Here is a 23930-nt window from a genome sequence, read left to right as displayed (position 1 = left end):
ACCAGACAGCTTAACTCCAGTGATAGAGAAGGTGGATGAACTAATTATTCAGGAGGGATTGAATAGTTTTATGGGGAAAATAAAAAGGGCTAATTAAGAAGATTTAAGGAAAAATCATGTTTAACTAGCTGGAAGTTTTTGAAGAGGTAACAGAGAAGCTTAATGAGGATAATGCGGTTGATGGGGCATTCTTGACCTTCCAAAAGGCATTTGATGCAATATCACACAACAGACTTGTGAGGAAAGTTATAGCTCACAAAATAAATGGGACCTGAGAAGTGGATCCAATGTTGGCTGAGGGTGGAAAATATTTTGTGGAAAGCTATGTAATAATGGCAAGTTAATCTGTTTTTAAGTAATGGTAGAAGAATAAACATTGGCTCAAGACACCAAGAAGAATTCACCAGTTCTTTATAAAATGGGAGCGTTAAAAGAATATTGGCAATGGTAGAAGAATAAATATTGGCTCAAGATACCAAGAAGGATTCACCTGCTCTTTATAAAATAGAATAAGATCTTTTACTTCCCCTGAGAGGAAAAGGTACCCCAGTTTACAATCTCATCTGCAGCACTCCTCCAGGTCATGTTCTGGCAGAACTTCAGCACACAACCTTAAGAGTTGCTTGGACCGCGGACACACTGGGTGACACTGTGCCACAGTGGACACCAGAAAAGTAACAGTTATTGGATAGTTTTCAGGCAGCAGGAAGGTTTTGTAGTGGAATATCCCTGGGGTCCTTGCTTTGCTTGATTTATATTAATGATTTAGATTATGGTGTGTATATGTCACTAAAAGTGACGGAACAGGTAGACTGAGCATAATAAAGCATACTGTAGTCTATATCTATATTGTACATATTGAACAGTATACATATAATGTATGTATACAATATACTTGAGCAAAGAGATTATGCTGAACATGAATGAGACATGAGTTAGACATCAGCTGGAGCATGGCATGTAGTAATGGGCGGGGGGGGGGGCGCGGGAGCGGTGGGATCACACTTTAGGAATGATGTGAATGCATTGGTGAGTGCGCAGAAGAAATTTATGAGATTGATCCCAGGATGAGAAACTTCAGTTTTAAGGACGGATTGGAGAGGTTAGGACAGTTTCCCATGAAGGAGATGATTTAATAGAAGAATCATGATGGGTCTGGACACAGTAGATGGATGGAAACTTGTCCTGTCTTAAAAGCATCGAGAATTAGAGAGCACAGAATCAGGTGATTTACAAAAGAAGAAAAAGTGATCTGAGACAAAACGATTTCACACAGCAAGTAAGGATTTAGAATGCACTGCCTGAAATTGTGGTGGAGGCAGGTTCAACTGAGGCATTCAAGAGGTGTTTAGATGTTATTTAAATAGAAACAATATTCAGGGTTAAAGGGAAAGGGTAGGAAAATGGCATTAAATCCTGACGCTCGTTCAGAGAACCGGTACAACACAAAAGGCTGAATGACCATCTTCTGCACAGTCTCAATTCTGTGATTCTGGGTAAATTCAGAAGGATTGAGTAAAGGGGCTTTCAAAAGGAGTCTGGAAGACTTGACCTGATGAAACAAGGAGAAGAAAGCCCACTGGGTGTCACGGTGGCTCAGTGGTTAGCACAGCTGCCTCGCAGTAAGAGGGACTTGGGTTTGATTCCACCCTCAGGAGACTGCCTGTGTAGAGTTTGCACATTCTCCCCATATCTGCACTGGTTTCCTTTGGGTGCTCCGGTTTCCTCCCATGGTCCAATGATGAACAGGTTAGGTGGACTGGCCACGTTAAATTGCCCATAGTGTCCAGGGATGTGCAGGCTAGGTGCATTAGAAATAGGAAATGCAGAGTTACAGGAACAGGGTGGGGGAGTGGGTTTGGTAGAATGCTCTTTGGAGGGTCAGTGTGGACTCAATGGGCTGAATGGCCTGCTTCCAAACTGTAGGGATTCTATTGGAAATGCTGGAGGAATTAGGAACTTCAACAACAAGACTACCGTCCCAAGGAGAGTGTGGCATAATATATAAACGTGACATCTATCATATTTAGACACTAAAAAGGTATGATTCTACTGAATGGAGTACTAGAATGGAAATTGTATTTAGTTGACATGGATTTTATTTTGTTGGTTAAAGTGAAAATATTAACACCTGTTGTGCAATCAATTACTTTGGTCAGAGTAAATTCAAATCCGTTTTGACAGTTTCAAACTCTACCAGAATTGTAACAGTCGTAAGTGAATCATTGTTTGCCACACTCATTCTGGATCGTTAAGCAGAATGCACTTGATTACTCCTAATGGATTGTATACAATGATACATGTAGACCCAAGTGTTCATATTTGAATCATGAAGTGTGAGACCCAAGAAGACATAGTGGATCATGCAGCTCGATGTCTCATTAAAGACCTGCTTCTGCATTTTTACAACTGCATATGCCTGTACGCAATGAAGTAACACAATGAATCCGAATGAGAAAGCAGATCAACAAATCCCACTATATTATGGCTCCTTGTGCTGGCAAACTGTGCTGCATTTGGTGTCATTTCGAGGATGATTCACCATCCTAGGAAGTAGAGAGAAATGTCTCAGACATTCATGCTAGTAAACAGAGCTAGATCAGAACAGAGATTGTTACGATATCCTTTCCGATGATTATAATTCTTGACTCTTCATGTGTGCTCTTTCCACATTTTATAGGCTAGATCTTGATAGGAGGAGGTAGGAAATCACTTATTCCAAATGTCAGCGTGGATATTAAATCGATTACTTTGTATAATTCACTGCATTATGAACCTTGTGCCATCTGGAGTGAAAAACGGCTTGACCTACAAAGATGATGGATATGCTGCACATTTCACTTCCTTATTTAAGAATAAGAGAAGTCAAAAACAAGGAATTATAGACTAGTTAACCAAACATCTGTTGTGAGGACATAATTCGAATCTATAATGAAGGACAGAGTGACTGAACACCTTGAAATTTTGCAGCTGGTCAGAGACAGCCAGCATACAGTTGTAAACAATAGGTCATGCCAGAAAGGGCTAATAAATTCCTTGAAGAGTTAATTAAAGTAATGGGCAGGGGGACAGTTTATGGAAGTTATTTACGTGGACTTCCAGAGAGCATTCCATAATGGATTAGCTCCCACCAATGCACCGGTAGAGCAAGTTGGCATCACTGATTTCATGACATGTGGCTAAAGGAGGAAGCTGCTGCTAACGCATCCCGTACGCACACCCAAGCAACCCTCGCTACCCTCAGTCTGCCTGAAACCCTGTTCAGCATCCCACATGTCACTCCATTCGGCTCCTACCCACACATTCACTTACTGCTTCACTCAACTCTCCCCTCCCTCTGTTTGGAGTTCCACTCTCCATCCCACTTGCTACATTCCTGGTTGCCCCACTCTTGACTCCTCACTGTCCCATGTTCACTCATTTACCTTCTTCTTCATTTCCAGGAATGGTGGCCAGTGACGCAACAGGGCAGTGAATGGGAGGTAGGCAGTGAGGGTTCTCAACTGGGGTGGCTAAGTGTTTGGTATTGGGCAGTGAGCAAATTGCAATCCCAAGATTTAAATTTGTTTAAAACTTTTGAAGAAAGATTCATTGTGTTGCTCCTTTTCTTTGATGCACTGCCTTAGTACTGTGTTGTATGCAATGCTGTCACAGGCATTGTGACTGCTTTGGTGTTGAGTGCAACCTGTGTAGTTGCAATACCAAAAAAAATAGCCATTTCTGAAGAAGGGTCTAGACCCGAAACGTCAGTTTTCCTGCTCCTCTGATGCTGCTTGGCCTGCTGTGTTCATCCAGCTCTACAACTTGTTACCCCGCCATTCAACAAAGTTTGTCATTAGATACAATAGGTTAATGTTCAAGTTGGCAAATCACTGGTCTAAACAAAAACAGAAGTTGCTGGAAGAGATCAGTAGGTCTGGCAGCATCTGTGGAGGAAAAAAATCAGAGTTAACGTTTTGGATCCAGTGATCCTTCCTCTGACCAGACCCGAAACGTTAAACCATAGAAACACAGAACCCCTACAATGTGGAAACAGGCCATTCGGCCCAACAAGTCCACACCGCCCCTCCGAAGAGCATCCCACCCAGACCCATTTCCCCTACCCCTGCATTTCCCATGTCTAACCCAGCTAACATAAACATCCCTGGGCACTATGGACAATTTAGCATGGCCAATCCACCCACCCTGCACATCTTTGGACTGTAGGAGGAAACCGGAGCACCTGGAGGAAACCCCCGCAGACACGGGGAGAATGTGCAAACTCCATACAGACAGTCGCCCGAGGGTGGAATTGAACCCGGGTCCTGGCACTGTGAGGCAGCAGTACTAACCACTGAGCCACCGTGCCGCTTGATTTTTTCCTCCATAGATGCTGCCAGATCTGCTGAGCTTTTCCAGCAACTTCTGTTTTTGTCCCTGATTTACAGCATCCGCAGTTCTTTCGGTTTTGATCACTAGTTTAGTTGCATGACTGGCTGAGCGGGAGGAGACTGAGGAAACAGAAAGTAGACATTACACGCAGGAATGCTAATTGGTAGATTGCGACAAGTAGGAATTCCACGAGGATCTTTGTTAGGGCCTCAACTATTCACTGAATTTACTTGTGACCTAGATGATGGGATAAAAAGTTACATCTCCAACTTTACTTGAGGATTAGCAGCTTTGCAAGCAGTGAACACATAAAATTACTAAGTGCTACTCCTAGATTCAGTGAACAGGCAAAGCTATGGACAAATAGATTCTAATATGGGGAAGTTTCACCACTTCGAACCTGAACAGGGTTGACATAAATACTTGTGAATGGTGAAAAGCCACAAGCACTAGAAGTCCAAAGTGATGTTGGACTCTGTGTACAGAAAATATTAAATTGGCACATCTTGGCAAAGTACAAATACAATCAGAAAGACAAATGAAACTCTTCCCTTGAAATCCAAAGGACTCAATTACAGGGAGATAGAAGTAATTCATCAGCGATACAAAGCTTGAGATATGCCAGACCTGGAGACAGTAAGCAGTTCTGTGATTATAGGAGTACACATTGGCATCAGATCCCTGGACTCTGATGGTTAACTTATCAGGAGACGTTGCACACACTAATGCATTATTCACTAGAATTTAGAAGGGTAATAGCAATCTGATTGAAATTTTCAAGATCTTAATGGAAACTTATACGATTGAGCAAAACTATTTGCCCTGTTTGGGGGCCCAAGGGTTATGGAGTATCACCTAAGTTTGCATGCCAGATCTATTAGGAGTGAAGTCAAGTGATAGTTCTGCATGAAAAGGGTGGCTGAACTTGGAACTCTGCTCTGCAAGTGCACTTTCCAGGATCAAATTCCATGTGTCACTGTTCAGCCCATTGACATTATTCTGTAGCCTAAGGCTTTCCTCCTCACTGACTACCACATCACCAATTTTCCTATCATCTGCAAACTTACTAATCATATCTCCGACATTCATGTTATTGATGTACTGAACACTGGGGTACACCACTGGACACACGCTTCCAGCCATAAAAACACCCTTCAACCATTACGTTGGCTTCCTGTCACTCAGCCAATTTTGGATCCAGTTAGACAAGTGGCTCTGGATGCTGTGGGCTCTCAGTTTGTGAACCAGTCTGCCATGCAAAACTTTGTCAAAAGCCTTAATGAAATCCACGTAGATCACAGCAACTGCATTGAGCTCATCAAAATGTTACCTCAAAAAATTCAATCAAATTTGTTAGACATGATCGCCACTTCACAAAGTCATGCTGACTAGACTTAACTAATCCATGCCTCTCCAAGTGGAGATTACATTTGACCCTAAGGACGTTTTCCAATAGTTTCCCTACTGCTGACTCACTGGTGTGTAGTTTGCTCCCTTATCCTTACCACCTTTCTTCAGTCATGGCACCATATTAGCCGTCCACCAGTCCTCTAGCACTCCTCCTTTGGCCAGAGAATATTGAAAATTAATGTTCCAGCCCATGTAATCCCTTCTCTTGCCTCCCACACCACTATGGGATCTATTCCATCTGTGCCTGGAGGCATATCTATTTTTAAGCCTGCTAAAACCGCTAATACATCCCCGTCTCTAGGCTAATTGCTTCAAGCATATCACAGTCTCCCTTTCTTATTTTGAGGCCTACTTTGTTCTTCATCAATGTGAGAGATATGGCATGATATTAGTCATGACACGTTATGAATGAGGCAGTGTGTTTTGTATAGGTTTCAAGGAATTCAAGTTATTGATAATTCTGCAGAATACACTCACAATGTGAGTCTTGGCAGAGTCCAAAAGAGGCTGAGTTTTTCTGTACTGAGGGAATCACAGGACTTTGCATCCTATACCATTATCAAATATTCCCAATCAGCTAGTGTTTCATCAGTGAGAGGATAGGATTAAAACTTCATTTATGTGAGAAATTGTGTCACCTTGCAAGATGAGGTGAGCAGTCACCATTTCAATCCGTAGTTCAGTTTGTTAGTGCTTCAGAAGAAAGTGCAATTATTTCCCTCAGTGGGATTGGGGGCTATTAGTCTCAAAAACATTAGACAGAATGGAAAATGTCCATTCAATTTGTTTTTGAATCTAGAAATCAGCTTGGTTAAGAGCTGGAGTGAAAGCTGTCAAAACAAATCATTGCCAATAGCACACAAGCATCAGTCAGAGAAGGTTGCTGGTGAGTATGAGAAAGAATTTCAAACAGGAAACTTTGGAAGTGTTGCCTTCAAGATAACTATGCAAAGGCAAACCTTGTTATTAAAGAAATGGAAAACATTATATATATAGAGCACCTTTTATGACTTCAGGGCCTCAATGAAATCCTCTTGAAGAGTATTCACTGTTGTAATATAAGAAATTATAAAGCAAATCAGTGTGTCATTCTCACCAATTCTATTGCTTTAGAATCATGAAACCGATTATAGTTCCGGGTAGGTCCTAAATCCAATTTATTGGTTCAATTGATAGTGCGAGGCTGTTTTGATGAACAGAATGCGTAGAGCAAGTATCATAAACTCATAATGGAGGTGTTAACATTTAGGATAGAAAAGAAGGGAAATTTTGTAGCTCAGAGGGCTATAAATTCTCCACCATATGGTGCCATGAATGAGTACACTTAAGCCTGAAACCTACAGGGTTTAGACCAGGCAGGAAAATGCGGTTGTAGAAGTTCAGCTTTAATTATATTGCACATCAAAACAAGCTCAAGGACCCATATGGTTTACTCCTGCTCTGATTTCTTATATGCTTATAAAACACAGAAGGGTGCTTTTTGACACTTCTTGACTGTGTTAACTCTTTGAAAGAATGATTCAGCTTCCCCTGGTCTTTGCGCAGGCTTTGCAGTTTCTTTCCCATTCATGTATTTATCCATTTCCTTTAACAAATTCGTTATTCAAACTGTTTCCATCACCCTTTCAGGCAATGAGGTCCTGACCAACAGACTACATAAAACAACGCTATGGATCTTCATTTTTGTTCGCTTGTCATTTCCCTTAAATCTATGCTCTCCAGTTACTAATCCTATTGCTACAGTCAGTCCTTATTCACACTATCAAAACTCTTTGTAATTATGAGCGTCTCAGGTACATTCTACCTTAGCTTTCTCTATTTAAAAGGACAGCAATCCCAGCTTCTCAAATATCTCTATCTATCTGAAATCCCTTATTACTGATATCGGTCTTATAAATCTGCTTTGCACTATCTCAATGTCCTTGGCATTCTTCTTAAAGTATACAGCCTAAAACTGAATATTATTCTCCCGAGACTTACCTTTGTATGCCTAGCTCCTATTTATAAGCCTTGGAACCCAGAGGCAGTTTTATCAGATTTATTAATGCTACTTATTTATTTAATTTATTAAAGGTTTTTGCAATTGTGAACCCCAGGGTCTCTGTTCCTTTAAAATTGCAAATATACAAGGAAAAGATACCAAATAAATTTTCTGAAGAAGGGTCCAGACCCGAAACGTCAGCTTTCCTGCTCCTCTGATGCTGCCTGGCCTGCTGTGTTCATCCAGCTCTACACCTTGTTACCTCAGACTCTAGCATCGGTAGTTCCTACTATCTCATACCAAATAAATTGCCCAGGTTCAAAGATTTCAATATTTTGTCTTTAGAACTCATATCCCTTTCTGAACATTTCTGTAAAGCATCTCTGTGAGTCTCATATGTTTTCCTGCATTAAAGTTGCTACATAGTAGCAAGTTGTTGTAGTTTCCATTCTTTCACCTGCAATGAAAACGATGGACTGTGGGCGAACCTGACGTTGGTATTATGAACAGTTGTATCCCGCTGCACTCTCAATACAATTCTCTGTCTTCTTGTTTGATCAGCCTACACTTAGAGCTGCTTTCCAATGGTCAGCTCTTTCAGAGCCATTGATCATTTTCTGCTCATGGTCTAGGATGGCAAGGTGGTGATTGATTATCCCACTCGTACGTGTCATTTCAGCACACGACCTACGTAAAAGTGTCTGTCGAATGTGACTTGGTTAAAGAGAAGCTCAAGTGTTGCCTTCAAGATAACTTTGCAAAGGCAAGCTCCATTATTAAAGAAACAGAAAACACTGCATAAATACAGCACTTTTTATAACTTCAGGGCCTCAAAGCAATCCTCTTGGAGAGTACTCACTGTTGTAATGTAAAGTAAATCAGTACATCATTCTGACCAATTCTTTTGCTTTAGGATTATGATTCTAGGTAGGTCCTAAATTCAATTTATTATTTCAATTTTCACATTCAGACATAAGATAACAACTTGTCCCTGACAGTTCCCTTTACTTCGAATCACAGCACAGATGATTGTTCCATAGCTGAGGGTAATCAGTACATTTATCGAGCTGTTGCTTCAGTTTTCTCTTTGTCTGTCCCTTTGTCGACAGCAGAGCTCGCACCAATCGTTCTTCTGTTCCAGTTTTCTTTCTCTCTGTGAGGCTGGCTGGATGTTTCTTTCAAGTGAGACAGTTACTCAAACATACAGGGCCCATCTGTTTTGAAAACCTCGTCTTTCTTTGCGGTTTCCACTCCTCGACAGCAGTCAATGCTTTGTGCATCTTCTGACTGGCAATAGGTGCCTGTAAGTCTCGACCCATAGGTCAGACATCATGACTGTGCTCATCAGCAGTTCTGTCCTGTGGCTAATGCTGAAACAATGTCTGGTCCCACTGATCACCATAGGGCGTCTGCACCTCCCAAGTCAGTTCTCGTAGAAAGTTCTGTCGGATCTTCCTGGTCAAATCATGCTCATTTTCCCCTTGGTCATTTAGCACTCCCCTGCCAAATTTGGTGCCACCCACATTTGTACGAAATGCCGCAGCTAATTTATGTACAGCAAGAACCCACAGACTGCAGTAGGATAACAATCATATCATTTATTCATGCAATAGATAACACAGTGTGGAGTTGGAGGAACACAGCAGGCCAGGCAGCATTAGAGGAGCAGGAAAGCTGACGTTTCAGGTCGGGATGCTTCTTCAGAAAGAAGGGTCTGAAGAAATTTCTGAAGAAGGGTCCCAACCTGAAACGTCAGCTTTCTTGTTCCTCTGACGCTGCCTGGCCTGCTGTGTTCCTCCAGCTCCACACAGTGTTATCTCTGACTCCAGCATCGGCAGTTCTTATTATCTCTGATTTGTTCTTGCAATGTTGATTCAGTGATCAATCTGAGGTGTGGTGGTTTTTCCTCAGATGTGGGATCTTTCACAGCAACCTGAGGGTATCTAGGACATTAGATCATTGTATGATCCAAAAGAAAGCACCTTCCACCGACATAAGATGACATGATGATGTGATGTGGCAATATATACTGATGATCTGCCACTACCACATTGTGATACACATGATGGCTCCTCTAACATAAAGACAGAGCATGAGGACACATACTACTAAAGAATGCGACAAGCTTTAATTACAGCACCTATCTACATATGTACATTACAGTCACAGAAGTGTTGGCTCAAACTGGATTTGGATGTACTGTAGCCAAATGCCTTGAGTGGGTCATACTGCAAGAGGACACGGTTCAGTAAGATGGAGACTGAGATCCTTTTTTACATTAGGGCCAAAAATGCTGATGTCACCACAAGCATGTCCCTTAAAAGGTAGATCGTACATCCCCTGGGTGACATCACCACCTCCACAATGCAGCATTCTGTCAGCATGGGATGACACTAGAATGGGGCTTGAATGCCCAATTTGTTATGAATGAGTGGCAGGAATGCCACTGACTGATACACAGCTAACATTCGTCTGTCTCATGTTACAGAATCAAAATGCAAAGACTGCGGCTGTGTTTTGTCTTTCATTTCAATGCAAAAATGTTACTGCATTCCACAAATAGTTAAGGGTCTGGCCCCATTTACAGGCAGCTTTGAACTGCTGCTGCTGTTGAAAACAAACTGAAGATGATGCAACCAGACTGGATGCGAATATCCTGGAGAAAGTATACCAGTCACAGGAGCCTGGAAACAGGAAGACTGAGACCTCAGCAAATCTTTCCAATGTCGCTTATCCCTTTAAGCAGTCCTTTGACGCTGCGAGTGGAGGTACTGGGGGCCAAATTGAATAAGGGAAGTAATGCTATTTTTAGTGATCCCTGTCACATTCACTCTGTAGCTGTCCAACACGCTCTGTGCACCACTGTGTCTGCAATAGGTTCTGATAACTTGCTTATTTCATAAACAATCAGTTTGAGAAATCGTCTCAGTGTGGGTAATGCAAAAACAGTAACATGATATTGATTCTGGGAGCTTTCAGACATTTAAAAAGTTTGAAATAGCCTCAAACTGCCAGGATGTCAGTACCATACCCATGGTAATGGTGGCTGTCCTTAAGGTCTCTCAGTAGTGGCACCCAAACAGAGAAACAAATACATTTGTAAACCTCAGATTAGGAATTTTCTAATTCCATAATGTAATAGATTCATAAAGCAGAATAGAACTGAAACAAAATTCAATAAAACTAGTGGAAGCTCCTTTATGTAGTGTGCCCAATCTGCTCATTTTAATTTGTTTTGTACGATAAATAAACACGGCAAAATATGGGATGAACCTTCGTTCGCTAATTGGTATATTTCAATACAGCTTAAAATATCCAGGCCAATAATTCTGACCATCGTTAATATTGTTTATATGTTTAAAATGGTAGACCTTGCTATTAAGGTTGAGAAATTAAGACTCACTCATTGTTTTGGTTCTCTGTGTTCCCATCACATTCCCAGGGCAGGAAAAACAGTGTAAAATGCACAGTTTAGCTCCTTCTCTGTTTCGCCAGAAAAACAGCAGCTGCTTACTCAGCACCTGATGCAAGTTGTCTGTGTTTGGCTGCTCCCTGAGGTTATAATGAAAAGACATTGTGGCCCCAAAAAACCCTTGAAACCAATATGCCGTGAACTCCGTGCGTGTTTCCAAAGTGCCTGTTCCTCCAACAACCCTGCAATTTTATCAGCAGTGGTGAAAGTGTTGCAAGGGCTTGTCTCCCTGTCCCCCGGTGGTCCTTAAGTGATCAATTTCTAGCCACTTGAGAGTTTACCTGGTCACTGCTAGAACTTAACCAGGGGATTAAAATGGGTCACACCAAGCATCCAGCCAGCACCCTCTCAGTGTACAGGCTGTCGGTGCATATGGGAGTATACCTTCTTGAGGGCTCCAAACAATGCTCTTTCTCCTTGACTTTCCACCTCATGTTTCCACTTTGACCCGATCTTCCCACTGCCCAGCCCTCAAATCCGCTTTCTCCTGCACCACCCTCACCCCCACAGCTCCACGACACTCTGCTGTGGGGGACAAGATGCAGTCCCAGCAATGACCACAGTACCTGATGGACACTGTAGCAAGCTGCAGGCCACTTAATTGACCAACGAAAATTGGGAATGGGATCTGAGGGCAGAGGGCTTGCTTTAAAACGGCTGGAAGCATAACAGTTGTTAAATTGAGGCATTCATGAGGGCATCAGATGTATTTTTGGATAATAATGATGTGCAGAGATATGGGGAAAAGTTAGGAGATTGACACTAGATAATTGAGCCAGACTAGACAATAGAGCGGGAACAATGGGCTGAATGGTCTCCTCCTGTATTGTAACGATTCTGTGAAATAGTTGCAGGGCAATCCACCGCTATAGAGTGAGGGGTGAACAGCATCCTGTCTCCACCCACCTCCCAATTTTTTCCCAGTGGGGGCAGGAATCATTAAATCCAGCCCATGTATGAGAAATCAATTCCTAATCTCTTACCAGTAGAATCCTACAATACAGAAGAGCCTGATGGTGGTGGGACAATGTGGGGAAGGGTATATGTGGTAAATGGAACATGCTTGGGTGCACAAAGGTACCTTTGAAGCTATGGATCCCAAAGGCTCCACACCCAGACAGTGAAAACTAGTGAGAGAGTAACTTTCTTGTGCCTGGCACTCCCTACACATTCAGGTGCTCGTTCCACCTGGAAACTGCTTCTTTGTACTCTATACCATCACACTACAATTACCTGAACAGTATGCTATCTGGTTTGAACGTCATATTGCCACAAATTAACAGAATCTGCTCCAACCTGGAGTGATTATATGTAAAGTTCTTTTTCCCCAAAAATGAATACATGTATTTATAATACATGCTCAGTTATTATTTCTAATTATCCAACTTTTTTTTGATATTGTGCTCGCAGAGGTTCATGCCAGCTAACATGGTGAGTTGAACACACTGTTATTGGAATCATTTCCAACCTGGAAAGTCAATGGGAAATCTCAGCTGATATCCTGTGACTCATTCGCTGAACAAGGGGTATTAGTGGAATCAGATCAATCCTCAGGTTAGTGACATCTCCAGGGGTCCGGTTAGAAAGCGCTTACCTTTCTCAAGATGATGATCCCTTCCTGTGCCTCTGTGTCCGTGATAACGCTAAACCGATCGGAACCATCTTCCTCTTTCAAGGTGTAGGTCATTTCCGAGTTTTGGCCCAAGTCAATGTCTTCAGCCTTCACCCTTCCCACTGTTGTTCCGACAGCTGCCGACTCAGGCATACTCAGCTGGTACAGTTCTGCAAAACAGATTGGAGTGTTTCTAGCATTTCGCCTGTTCAATGTGGCATCACTTGCGATTTCACCCCCTTCCACTTCATGATTTCACACACCTTGAGCTGACAGGGTACTCTGCTAGCATGGTTCTCCCAAACTAAAGCAATAACACTACTTTGCAGAAAAATAATGCTGGAAAACAGAGTCATAGGGTTGTACAGCACAGGAGCAGACCCTTCAGTCCAACTGCTCCATGCTGACCGAATATCCTAAACTGATGTACTCCCATTTGCCAGCATTTGGCCCATATCCCTTTAAATCCTTTGCATTCATGTACCCATTCAGATGTCTTTTAAATGTTATAATTTTTCCAAACTCTACCACTTCCTCTGGCTGCTCATTCCATACGTGCACCACCCTCTGTGTGAAACCCGCAGGTCCATTTAAATCTTTCCCCTCTCACCTTAAACCTACACCCTCTAGTTTTGGACTCCCCTACCCTGGAAAAAAAACCCTTCACTATTCACTCTATCCATGCCCCTCATGATTTTATAAACCTCCATAAGGTCACCCCTCAGCCTCCAATGCTCCAGGGAAAATAGCCCCAAACTATTTAGCCTTTCCCTATCGGTCAAATCCTCCAATCCCAGCAGCATCCTTGTAAATCTTTTCTGAACCCTTTCAAGTTTAACAACATCCTTCCTATAGCAGGGAGACTAGACTTGAATGTAATATTCCAGAAGTGGCCTAACCAATGTCCTGTACAGCCTCAACATGACCTCCCAATTCCTATACTCAATGCACTAACCAATAAAGGCAAGCATGCCAAACACCTTCTTCACCATGAGCAGATCAAGCAGCATTACACCAAAGGGAACTGATGTTTCAGATCGATGCAGACCTCAAACATTATCCTTGGTTCCCTCCCATCTGCTGCTGCCTGAGCCGCTAACGTTATCCAGCATTTTCTTTATTCGGATTTCCAGTGTTCATGGTATTTTGCTTTTGAACAATAAATCACATCAATATATTACCTATGACTATGTGAAGCACCTCCCAGGAATCAGACTAATACTGATATTGAGTCAAAGATGGAGGTATCAGGACACGTGACCAAAAGTTTGAAAACAAGAAAAAAAGAGGTAGTTTTTAAAGGTGGGGATATTTAAAGTAGAAATTTCAATTAGTATCAAGACAACCAAAGGCAGGGCCATCAATGGGGAGATGAACCAAAAGCTAGAGTTAAAGGATTGCAGAATTGTAGGGTTGAAGGGAGATCAGAGAGATAGACAGGAGAGAGGTTTATGATTGGTTAGTCAATAGGTGCTTTGAAACTAATAGATCTTTCACCATCTATATACAGGGGGCAATCAGCTGTGGGCAGGAAGAGGAGTTGAGGACAGGACACTATCGTGAAAGAAACAACCGACTCTGGTCATGGGAAGCTGGTAGCAGTTTTGAAGGTTGAAGTACTCTGAAGTATTTAAAGTTCTGGCTACAGTCAGGAAATGAACATAACTCACTACACTCACATTGAACTATTAAAAATGTCAACCAGCTGCGGACTGCTATTTATAACCTTTCAAATGTACATGATCTGGTAGAACGCATCTCAGTTTGTCACATTTGTAGGATTGGAATTGGCAATCAGTGCCAGATTGGGAAAGTTCTGTGCCTTCAGTCCACACCTGCAGGGAATTAGACATAGGTTGTTGGCCAGCTTCAACACAACAACCAGTGGAGACTTTTTCACTTCTATCATGCTTGCTAGATTCAAACTCTGAACCCAGTGTTGATTTGATTTATTATTGTCACATATACCTAGGTACAGTGAAAAGTTTTGTTTTGTGTGCAGTACAGACAGATCATGCCATACAAAGTACATTAGGATAATGAAACAGAGCGAAGAATGCAATGTTACAGCTGCAGAGAAGGTGCTCAGACAGTGAGATCAACATTAAATTTAAAATTTGAGGTCCATTCAGAATCTAATAACAGCGGGGAAAAAGCTGTTCTTGAACCTATTTGTACTTGGGTATCAACTTCTATATCTTCTGCCCAATGGAAGAGGTTGGAAGAGAGTATAACTGGGGTGGGAGGGATCTTTGATTACGTTAGTTGCTTTCCTGATGCAGCGGGAAGTGTAGACACAATCAATAGATGGAAGGCTGGTTTGCCCAATGGATTGGCTGCATTTACAAGTCTCTGTATTTTCTTGTGGTCTTGGGAAGAGCAGTTGCCAAACCACGCTGTGATGCATCCAGATAGGCGGCTTCCTATAGTGCATTTATAAAAGTTGCTAAGTGTTGAAATGCCCATGTCCAACTTACTGCAGCTCCGACAACTCAAAGTACATGTCAATAATTCCAATCCAATTGCCAATGGTCCACAGATTAATAAGGTCCACGTTGAATAAGACCGTGGAATCCATACAGACAGCTATGACAGAATGTGAATACTGAGACTGGATTTGAGAAGGAACATTTCAAGAAACTCAACTGTTAAGTATTTCTCCATTAAAATACATGTTGTTTCTCAGTACATCTAGATGTATTTTGCATCCTGTTTCATTACCTTATCGAACAGACTATCTTTCATCATAGACCAATCCATTATAGGGTGACAATATTTAGCTCCAGCAGTGAATTCAATGAAACTGAATCTGGATTTTCTAATGTCAGAAACAAGTAGTACATAATGGTTCCTAAATGATACCGTAAATTTTTGAAAATATACACAATGAATTATAGACTTCTTATTAAGTGCTCTCTAATGGGTAATTCCATTGTCTGGCACTGCACCAATATAAGAGTGCCCCTAATGTCATTGGTCATGCAGAAGCAATGGCAAATAGATGAATTCCTGGATTGTTGCCAGGAACAATGGAATCACACAGCAGCACCAAATGGAACCTTCAAGAAAGCTTGAAAATGAACTGCAGCAAAGGTTTCAACTGAACAGTATTATTAAGATGGACAGGGTTCAGCAGAGATTTACCAGGATGTGGCTGGGTATGGAAGGTTTGAGTTAGAAAGAAAGGCTGGATAGGCTGGGAATTTTTTTCGCTGGAGCGTAGCAGGTTGAGAGGAGATCTTATAGTAGTTTATAAAATCATGAGGAGTATAGACAGGGTCAATGGTAGGTATCTTTTCCCTAGAATGGATGATTTCAAGACTAGGGGGCTCATTTGTAAGGTGAGAGGGGAGAGATTTAAAGAAGGCATGAGAGGCAATATTTTTACACAGAGAGTAGTTTGTGTGCAGAATGAAATTCCTAAGGAAGCGATGGGTGGGCACAATTACAACATTTAAAAGACATTTGGATAGGTACATTAGTAGGAAAGGTTTGAAGGGATATGGCCAGGAGCAGGCAGATGGGACGAGTTTAGTTTGGGGTAATGTTCGGCATGGACTGGTTGAACTAAAGGGTCTGTTTCAATACTGTATGACTCTGAGTCTATGATGATCTTTTGACCCAGCTTTGAGAAAACTATCTCCTTGTTACTGAAGATCTGTTACCTCCTACTGATATAGAAATACAATAAAATTTATCAAGGAAGAACACAATATGGTCAACAAAGCCTCAGAAATATCAGGATAGTTGATTTCAATTTTTATAGCATGTGTTCAAATAATTTTTGAGAAGCTCAAAAGGAATTCAAAGATTCTACTTTTATTACAAGTCACACCAGAAAAAGCATCATATGGAGAGGCACTGTTTAGAAAGTCCACATTGACAAACACTCCAGGAGTTTGGAGACAGAATGCTTACCTCCTACACTTGTGGAAATAAAGTAAAGTTAATTAGGGCCAATGTAGGATTGTCCCTGAATGATAATACTTAATCAACTTTATAGATAATTTTGAAGACACATGTAGTTTATAAGAATTTCCAACATGGGTTTGATAAGCTTCATGCACAGAGTTGTGATACATGGAACTAAAGACATTGTGGCTACATGGACGGACAGATGGCAGGAGGACAAGCAGAGAAGAAAAGGTACAAACCGCACAGAGTGTAAAGGTATAAGTAAATATTAAGCACATTGGGAATTTGTTGCAGCTATTCCTGCTCAATTTTGTATATAGGATCTGGGTTTAGAATTTCAGGTATACTGTTGACCAATTTAAGTGGAGGGGTAAAGTAACAAATTATCTCGAGGATTGTGGTAACTATAGTAGGAAAAACATCAAACATGTAGGAGCAGTTAAATACAAGATAGGTAAATCCAGGAAGAGAAGTCTAATTGTGATTAGTATGATTACAATTTTAATTCCGAATGAGTTATAATCTCACCTAGAGATAACTAGTAAAAGAAACATGCATATGAAACTCTTTTACTGCAGAGTTTGTCCTGTGGTTGAGACTGAGGCACCCTGTAGGGAGAGGAGGGGCCTTTATATTACTTCAAACAACACAGTAAATGATCTGAATTTCCAATGATTTATGTTTAATGGCTTTTTGAAAAAAAAGTTAAAAGAACATATTTAGTTTATGCAATTGAAATTAACTATCCTGTTTCTTCAGAGGCTTTGTCAGCCATATTTTGTTCAACATGGATACATTTTTATAGATTCCATATCAGTGGGTAGTGACGAATCTTTAGTAACCTGGAGGTAGGTTTTTCAAAGTGAAGTCAGAAGATCATTAGTCAAAACCCCTCCTGAAGTTCATTTTCAAGCTTAGTGTGATTAGAATGTGTAACTTGTTACCACTGCAAATGGTTGAGGCAAATTGAGTGAACGCGTCCAATAGGAAACTAGATGAGTACATCAGAGAAAAAGGAGGAGAACAGTATGCTGAAGGGTTTAGATCAGATCACCAGAAGGTGAGGAGATACTGGTGGAGTATGATGACTATTAGAGGTGAGTTTGGACAAAAGGAAGTCCACAACATCACGATTATCAGAGCTGCTTATTGAAATGGTGCATTTGGCGCAGTGAATGTGACTGTTTATTTAGAAACGGGATTGACTGTAACTTTGGCAGTGGGGTTGTCAATAAATGTACAAATGGGTTCTTGGTGGGCTTCAGAAAAGCAAGTGTACAGGAGTGACAACAAGCGGCATGCATATGGGTTTGGGCTCACAGCGTAGGTATGGGAGCGGGGCCCACAGTATCTGTATAATAATGGGTTTCACAGCAAGTGTATATAGGAGCACTGCTCCTAGTGTCTATAGGAATAAAGTCAATAGCGTGTTTACATATAAGATCAGGTCTCACAGTATGTGTACAGGAGTGTGTGTATATTCTGCCTGATAACGGCTCATTATACAGAAGAAGTGAATTTTGCTCTGAGCTCCGATAAGCACGGTTTCTCGCTGAGGTTGATTTGCTCGCTTTTGCATTCTGGTACAGAATGTTGATCATGACCTTGTGCAAACCACAGTTGGAAATGAAACCAATTACATAAAACAAATATGTTCTTTTAAATGTTTTTCTTGCTTATAAGCAATTAGACATAAATCACGGAAATTCAGATCACGTACTGCATGGTTTGAAATGATGTAAAGGCCTCTCCTCTACTTTAACCCAACAGTGCGCCTCAATCTCGGCCACAGGACAAAACCCCAGAGGAAAAGTGCTCCACACACATTTTTTAAACCAGTTACCTCTAGATTATAACTCAGCCGGAATTAGTATTGTAGTACTGTCAGAAACAGAATTATAAAATGCTTACAGAGAGCAGGCAGTGACAAAGAATGAGACCAGCAGCAAGGCTGAAAGCAGTGGCAATATAATGGCAGAAGGAGAGGGGTAGTGGCAAAGTACGAGGCTTGTAATGGTCATAAGTGCAGTGAAGAGGCGGTGAAAACACCACCTGGAGAGCACAGTGTGCCTCCACCAAGAGCCAACACAAGTGGCAACATCTCAGGGGATCGGCTGAGTGTAAACCATAAGGAGACAGGCAGACAGAGCTGGTTAATATAACAGAGAGCGGCGGGTGGTGGGGGGTGGGGCTCAGACCTTGAATCATGGCATTAACAATCAATGAGTCTTTGCTTATTTTATACGGCTGATCAACATGGAGCATGCTCATTGTTTTAATATAGACCCACAAGCAAGCAGGACTATCAGCTCTTAGTGTACAACAGGGAAGGACAATGAGATGTTGGGGCAACAATATGCATGTGCATATTAATCCTCACCTGTGCCTGGTCTCTAATTGTCATGGCTATCCCTGACATTAGATCATGATGTTGCTGCATCAGGTCAATGGGGTGGTCAGTGTGCAATGGCCATTCCACTGTAAAAGATCCCATACTTAGGGATCTCCACCCTTTAAGTATGAAGTCTGGGGCCCGCAACATCAAGACCTCATGGGTAACCCCAGCAGTGATGGATCTGAACATCACACCACTACCATAGCTGGGGAATACTAACACTGTGACATTCAACCCTCTGTGAGGCACAGGAAGTAAGAGGTGGTCAGCTCAAAAGACAAGGTGATGGATACACATTCTTCTGGAAGGGTAATTCTGAGGAAGAATGCTAACTCCATGGAGTTGGGTTTGACTCAGGAAAATTAACTGGATGATCATCTCAGTGAGCCCCTCTGAAGGATAAATGGATGCCTCAAGACTCTTCCATTTACCTTAATGCAGTAGTTCCTCATAGGCACCACTTTGCATGTCCCAACACTAGAAGCAACAGATGATGCCAAAAAGGCCCCAGCTTTCTTCAGCTACAGTCTCAAGTCCCAAAGAGGGACAAGATGATTCTCCTTTTGATTTCAATCCAAGAATTGGGAGGGACACAAACTTCTGGAAAGCCATGACTGCCAGGAGAAGAATTGGGATGACGAACATCAACAGAGTGCATCTCCTGACAAAATGCCAAGAGCAGGGGCTGGTCACAAAAAACAACTGTTTCACCAGACAAGCAAAGCCGAGACCTCCTGGCAACACCCTGCTTCTAGACATTAGTACCTGCTTAGCTACGTCATTGTCCAAGTGAGGGACCACTAGGATGTCCACATCACCAGTACCATGGCAGGAGCTGATGATAGCTGGACAATCCGGCACCTAATCCAGGCTATCATTCTCATGAGCTTGGCCCAAAATTGGCAATGCCAGGACATGCACTGATGCAAGAATTTCAATGTTGATGGACTCTAAGACATTGCAAAGGAAGACCTACTCAGCCAGCGAATCTGACAATACAAAATGTTCAATAACCACAGAATGTGAAAAGCACTGGGGTCTGCTGTTAAATCCATTGTAAGCAGCACCTACCAGGAGACTCCAGATTCCTGCACTAGAAAACATCAAGACTGGTTTAATGAAAACGACCAGGATATCCAGGAGCTACTAAATCACAAGCACAACAAGTTCTTGATCTGCGAACACCAAAGTTTGAGGGAAAGAAAATGGGTCTACAGACAAGTGAAGGCTGGGTCCAAACAAAAAAATCTCCATGATCTAAAGATGTTGGCAGGAAGAATTTGAGAAAACCAACAACCAACACACATAGATTCTTCAATATAGTCAACACCATGGATGGCCAAAGCATTCAAGGACTTAGCCCATATACAGCTAAGAATGGAGTGGCACTCATCAAGGACAGAGGATCAGTCAGCTCTGATTAGAAGAAGCATTTTGAGTATCTCTTCAACCAAGACTCAGTCCACAACCTGTGTGTCCCTGACTACATGCTATCTATCACCATGTCAACACAACTCCAGTCTGACCATGAGGCTGACAAACCATCCAACGGCTGAGAACCAAAACAACCTCCTGCGCAGACATATCCACGCTGTGATATTAAAATACTATGGAGAAGCCCAGTTAACATCATTGCACGACTTCATCTCCATCATCTGGAAAAAGGAAAGCATGTCATGGAAATTACTGAGATGCTGTAGTTGCAACCATCATAAAACAAAGAGAACACTTTCATCATTGTTAAGAGAGATGATAGCTTACTCTGGTTGAATCGAGGAGGATTATCATTGATGTCCGTGACAGTGATTGTAACAGTAGTTGACCCAGACAATCCACCCAGCTGTCCTGCCATGTCCTTGGCCTGAATGACTAAGATGTAATGGTCCTTCTTTTCACGGTCCAGGTTAGCTACAGCCGTTCGGATTATTCCTGCACAAAACACAAAGAAGGGGAGAACAGATAAATCACCTAGCTTTGTAGTTTCTTTGTTCCTTAAATGATACAAATCCTTCACAAAGCTTAAGAACTTAGCTGAGCTTGATGGCTTCTGGGAAACTGAACAGATTTATCTTATAGTTGTGACATTATACCAGGTAAATTTATTTTTAAAAATCCATTTCTGAGATTTACGTAACAGCATGGCAGACAATCTGTCTATCCTATTCATTTCTATACAATCTGTGAGTACTGATGAAAAGGGACACATTTTGTTGAAGTTGTTCATTTTGCAATCATCCAGATGTATGCAAGAATACCACTGTAAAGGAAATAATATTTTCACATGATATGGGAAGAGTGTGCTTAATGGTTGAAAAATAGCCTTTGTTTGGTAGAGGTATTTCCATGGAGAAAGCACCAGTTTGAAGATGACTAACAGTTAGCTGCCAGGTTTTGTTTAAAGTTAAACCAGGCAAGTTGACTTTGATTGGCCACGTCATTGCCTGGAAGAATGAACCGGAGTATGATAGTTGCCTATTTTGTTACATTGTAACAGGTGCAATACATGTATATGTCCTTTCTGTCTAGAACTCTGCATATTAATATAGGTTGCTTAAGTGTTGCGTCAATTCTTCAGTGTGAATCCTTAACACACTTATGATTATTTAATGAATGTTGTCTAGTTGCAAAAATCACATCTAATGTTAGACATTGTGCTATGAGTTTTACCAGCACCAGCTGGCAGGGTAGGGTTGGCATCATGCCTGTTGTAAAGGGACTTACTGCTTGATATGATCCACTTTGCAACATACCACCTAATTTGTGTAATAGGCAAGATGGCAGAATCTTGTTAGTGATGACCACTAGTACTATAACACCATAGTGATGTGGGAAAAAAAACCTAGCTTCAGCTGTTGCTTTGAAATACTAAGACAGAATAGGCACTTTTCTGAAAAAGGTATCTTGTGGCGTGTTCATTTATTTGTGTGGTTTATAGCAAGAAATTATCTGATGAGGGTTCCCAGTACATTGCAGGGTATGTTGGATGCAGCTATTTCAGCATCAAACTTGCATGGTGAGCAAATGGCTTGGAAACTACTTGTAATTTTGCCAATAAGTGCAACCTCATAGCCTGTGGAATGGTCAGACCCCTAGTACATACATTGACCAGTGAAGGAAGGCTTGCAGTAGACAGCTATCCAGAATCCTCAGCAAATTCCTCAACATGCTATCAAGGAAAGAAAGCTGATTCGACTGTTCCATTTCAAAGGTGAAATTGGGTAAAGGATGTAGCCTATTAAGACATGCAATGAAATCCAGCTATCATTATGCAAATCTAAATTCATTGAACTTACGATAAAACCGCAGAATCCCTACAGGGTGGAAACCGGCCATTCGGCCCATCAAGCCCACACCCACCCTCTGAAGAGCATCACACCCCAGACACACCCCATTCCTGTAACCTTGCATTTCCTACCTAGCCTGCACTTCGAGACTGTGGGAAGAAACCGGAGAACCTGGAGGAAACCCACACAGACACAGGGAGAACGTGCAAACTCCACACAGACAGTCGCCCGAGGCTGGAATTGAAACTGGGCTCCTTGCGCTGTGAGGCAGCAGTGTTAACCACTGAGCCACTGTGCCACCCCTAGATCTCTGTAGCTTACACACAGTTGAGCTAAATTTTAAAGACGCATGTATTCCCAAATGGGTGGTGTTGTCACAGGATTCCCACAAAGCGCAATGCTCACAAACATCTTCATTGGGATCCAGGAGGAATGTGTCTTTGTTGGAATAGCACTTCACCTCTTACCACCTGCATATTTCGAATATGTAGACAATATGTTTGTTATATTTGAATTCACGGCCATGTGCAAGTCTTTCCTCACACATCTGCTACTGTCAAGCCTAAAAGACATGCTGTCTCTCACACAAAAAGGAAATATGGTATGTAATTATGGGCCATTTGGTGGAATGCTAGGTAAATAAGCCATATTTCCCAAAAACTGGTGAATTGTGTCAAACAGCATGTCTCTTCTGCTCTTCACAACAGGACACTACTAACCACATTCAGCCATGTTGCAAAACCAGTGCTTAATATTAGACATGATTCTTCAATTGGACAGCACTCGCTAAACAATTCTGAGTGCGCAAAGAGAAAAAACACCTACCCATACTGTATCTGTTTGAACTTAACAAGACAGTGGCCATATACTGTGAGCCTAACTGACAATCTTCATTGGTTGTCAGTGTAATTTTTAGCACCTTCAGGATTGTTCCTCAGGATCATGTGCAGACCAATCAGCATCATGCAAATAAAATTTAAACAAAGCCTGACAGTTATCTAAGTGTCAAACTGGTGTATTCTCCAGGGCAACACCTCTACCAATCACAGATCACATCCCAACCACTCAGCACACACATGATCATTCAGCGTAAAAGATGTGATTCCCTATTTCACTGGTTTTCTTGTGAATGTCTGAGGAGCATAAGGCAAAAATACTTTAACAAAATATACACTTCTTTCAGCAATTCTCAGGTCCAGTCCTACCAAACAATTACTTGGATATAACTTCCACAAAATAAGAGAGCCAGTCTAAGGTGGCATGAGAAAGGAGTTTCATGTTGAAGAGATCAAACCCAGGAATGATCTGCCAGCAACATTTTCAATGCATTTTCCAAACCCGAACAGTATTCTTCTGTTAACATCTAGCTCCTTTGGACATCACCTCATCATTTCTTCATTGACAATGTGTGACTATAGAGTCAACAAGGTGCAGGGCTGGATGAACACAGCAGGCCAAGCAGCATCATAGGAGCAGAGAGGCTGACGTTT

At 41.7% G+C, this 23930-nt stretch overlaps 1 protein-coding gene across 1 annotated transcript in view; it reads right to left on the bottom strand.

The window, feature by feature from the left end:
- The window catches only part of LOC109912267 (cadherin-22-like), a 574381-nt gene that overhangs the window by 286545 nt on the left and 263906 nt on the right, over nt 1-23930 (bottom strand). Inside the window, exons 5-6 of the mRNA XM_048608181.1 lie at nt 20918-21085; nt 12829-13016 (exon numbers count right to left, since the gene is read on the bottom strand). Of these exons, the coding sequence (XP_048464138.1) occupies nt 12829-13016; nt 20918-21085 (356 nt within the window). The remainder of the gene's footprint in view (nt 1-12828; nt 13017-20917; nt 21086-23930) is intronic.

Source organism: Rhincodon typus, chromosome 19 (assembly GCF_021869965.1).
Source record: "Rhincodon typus isolate 14 chromosome 19, sRhiTyp1.1, whole genome shotgun sequence".
NCBI lineage: Eukaryota > Metazoa > Chordata > Chondrichthyes > Orectolobiformes > Rhincodontidae > Rhincodon > Rhincodon typus.
Note: the sequence above shows the minus strand (reverse complement) of the source record. Positions and strands in the feature narration are given on the sequence as shown.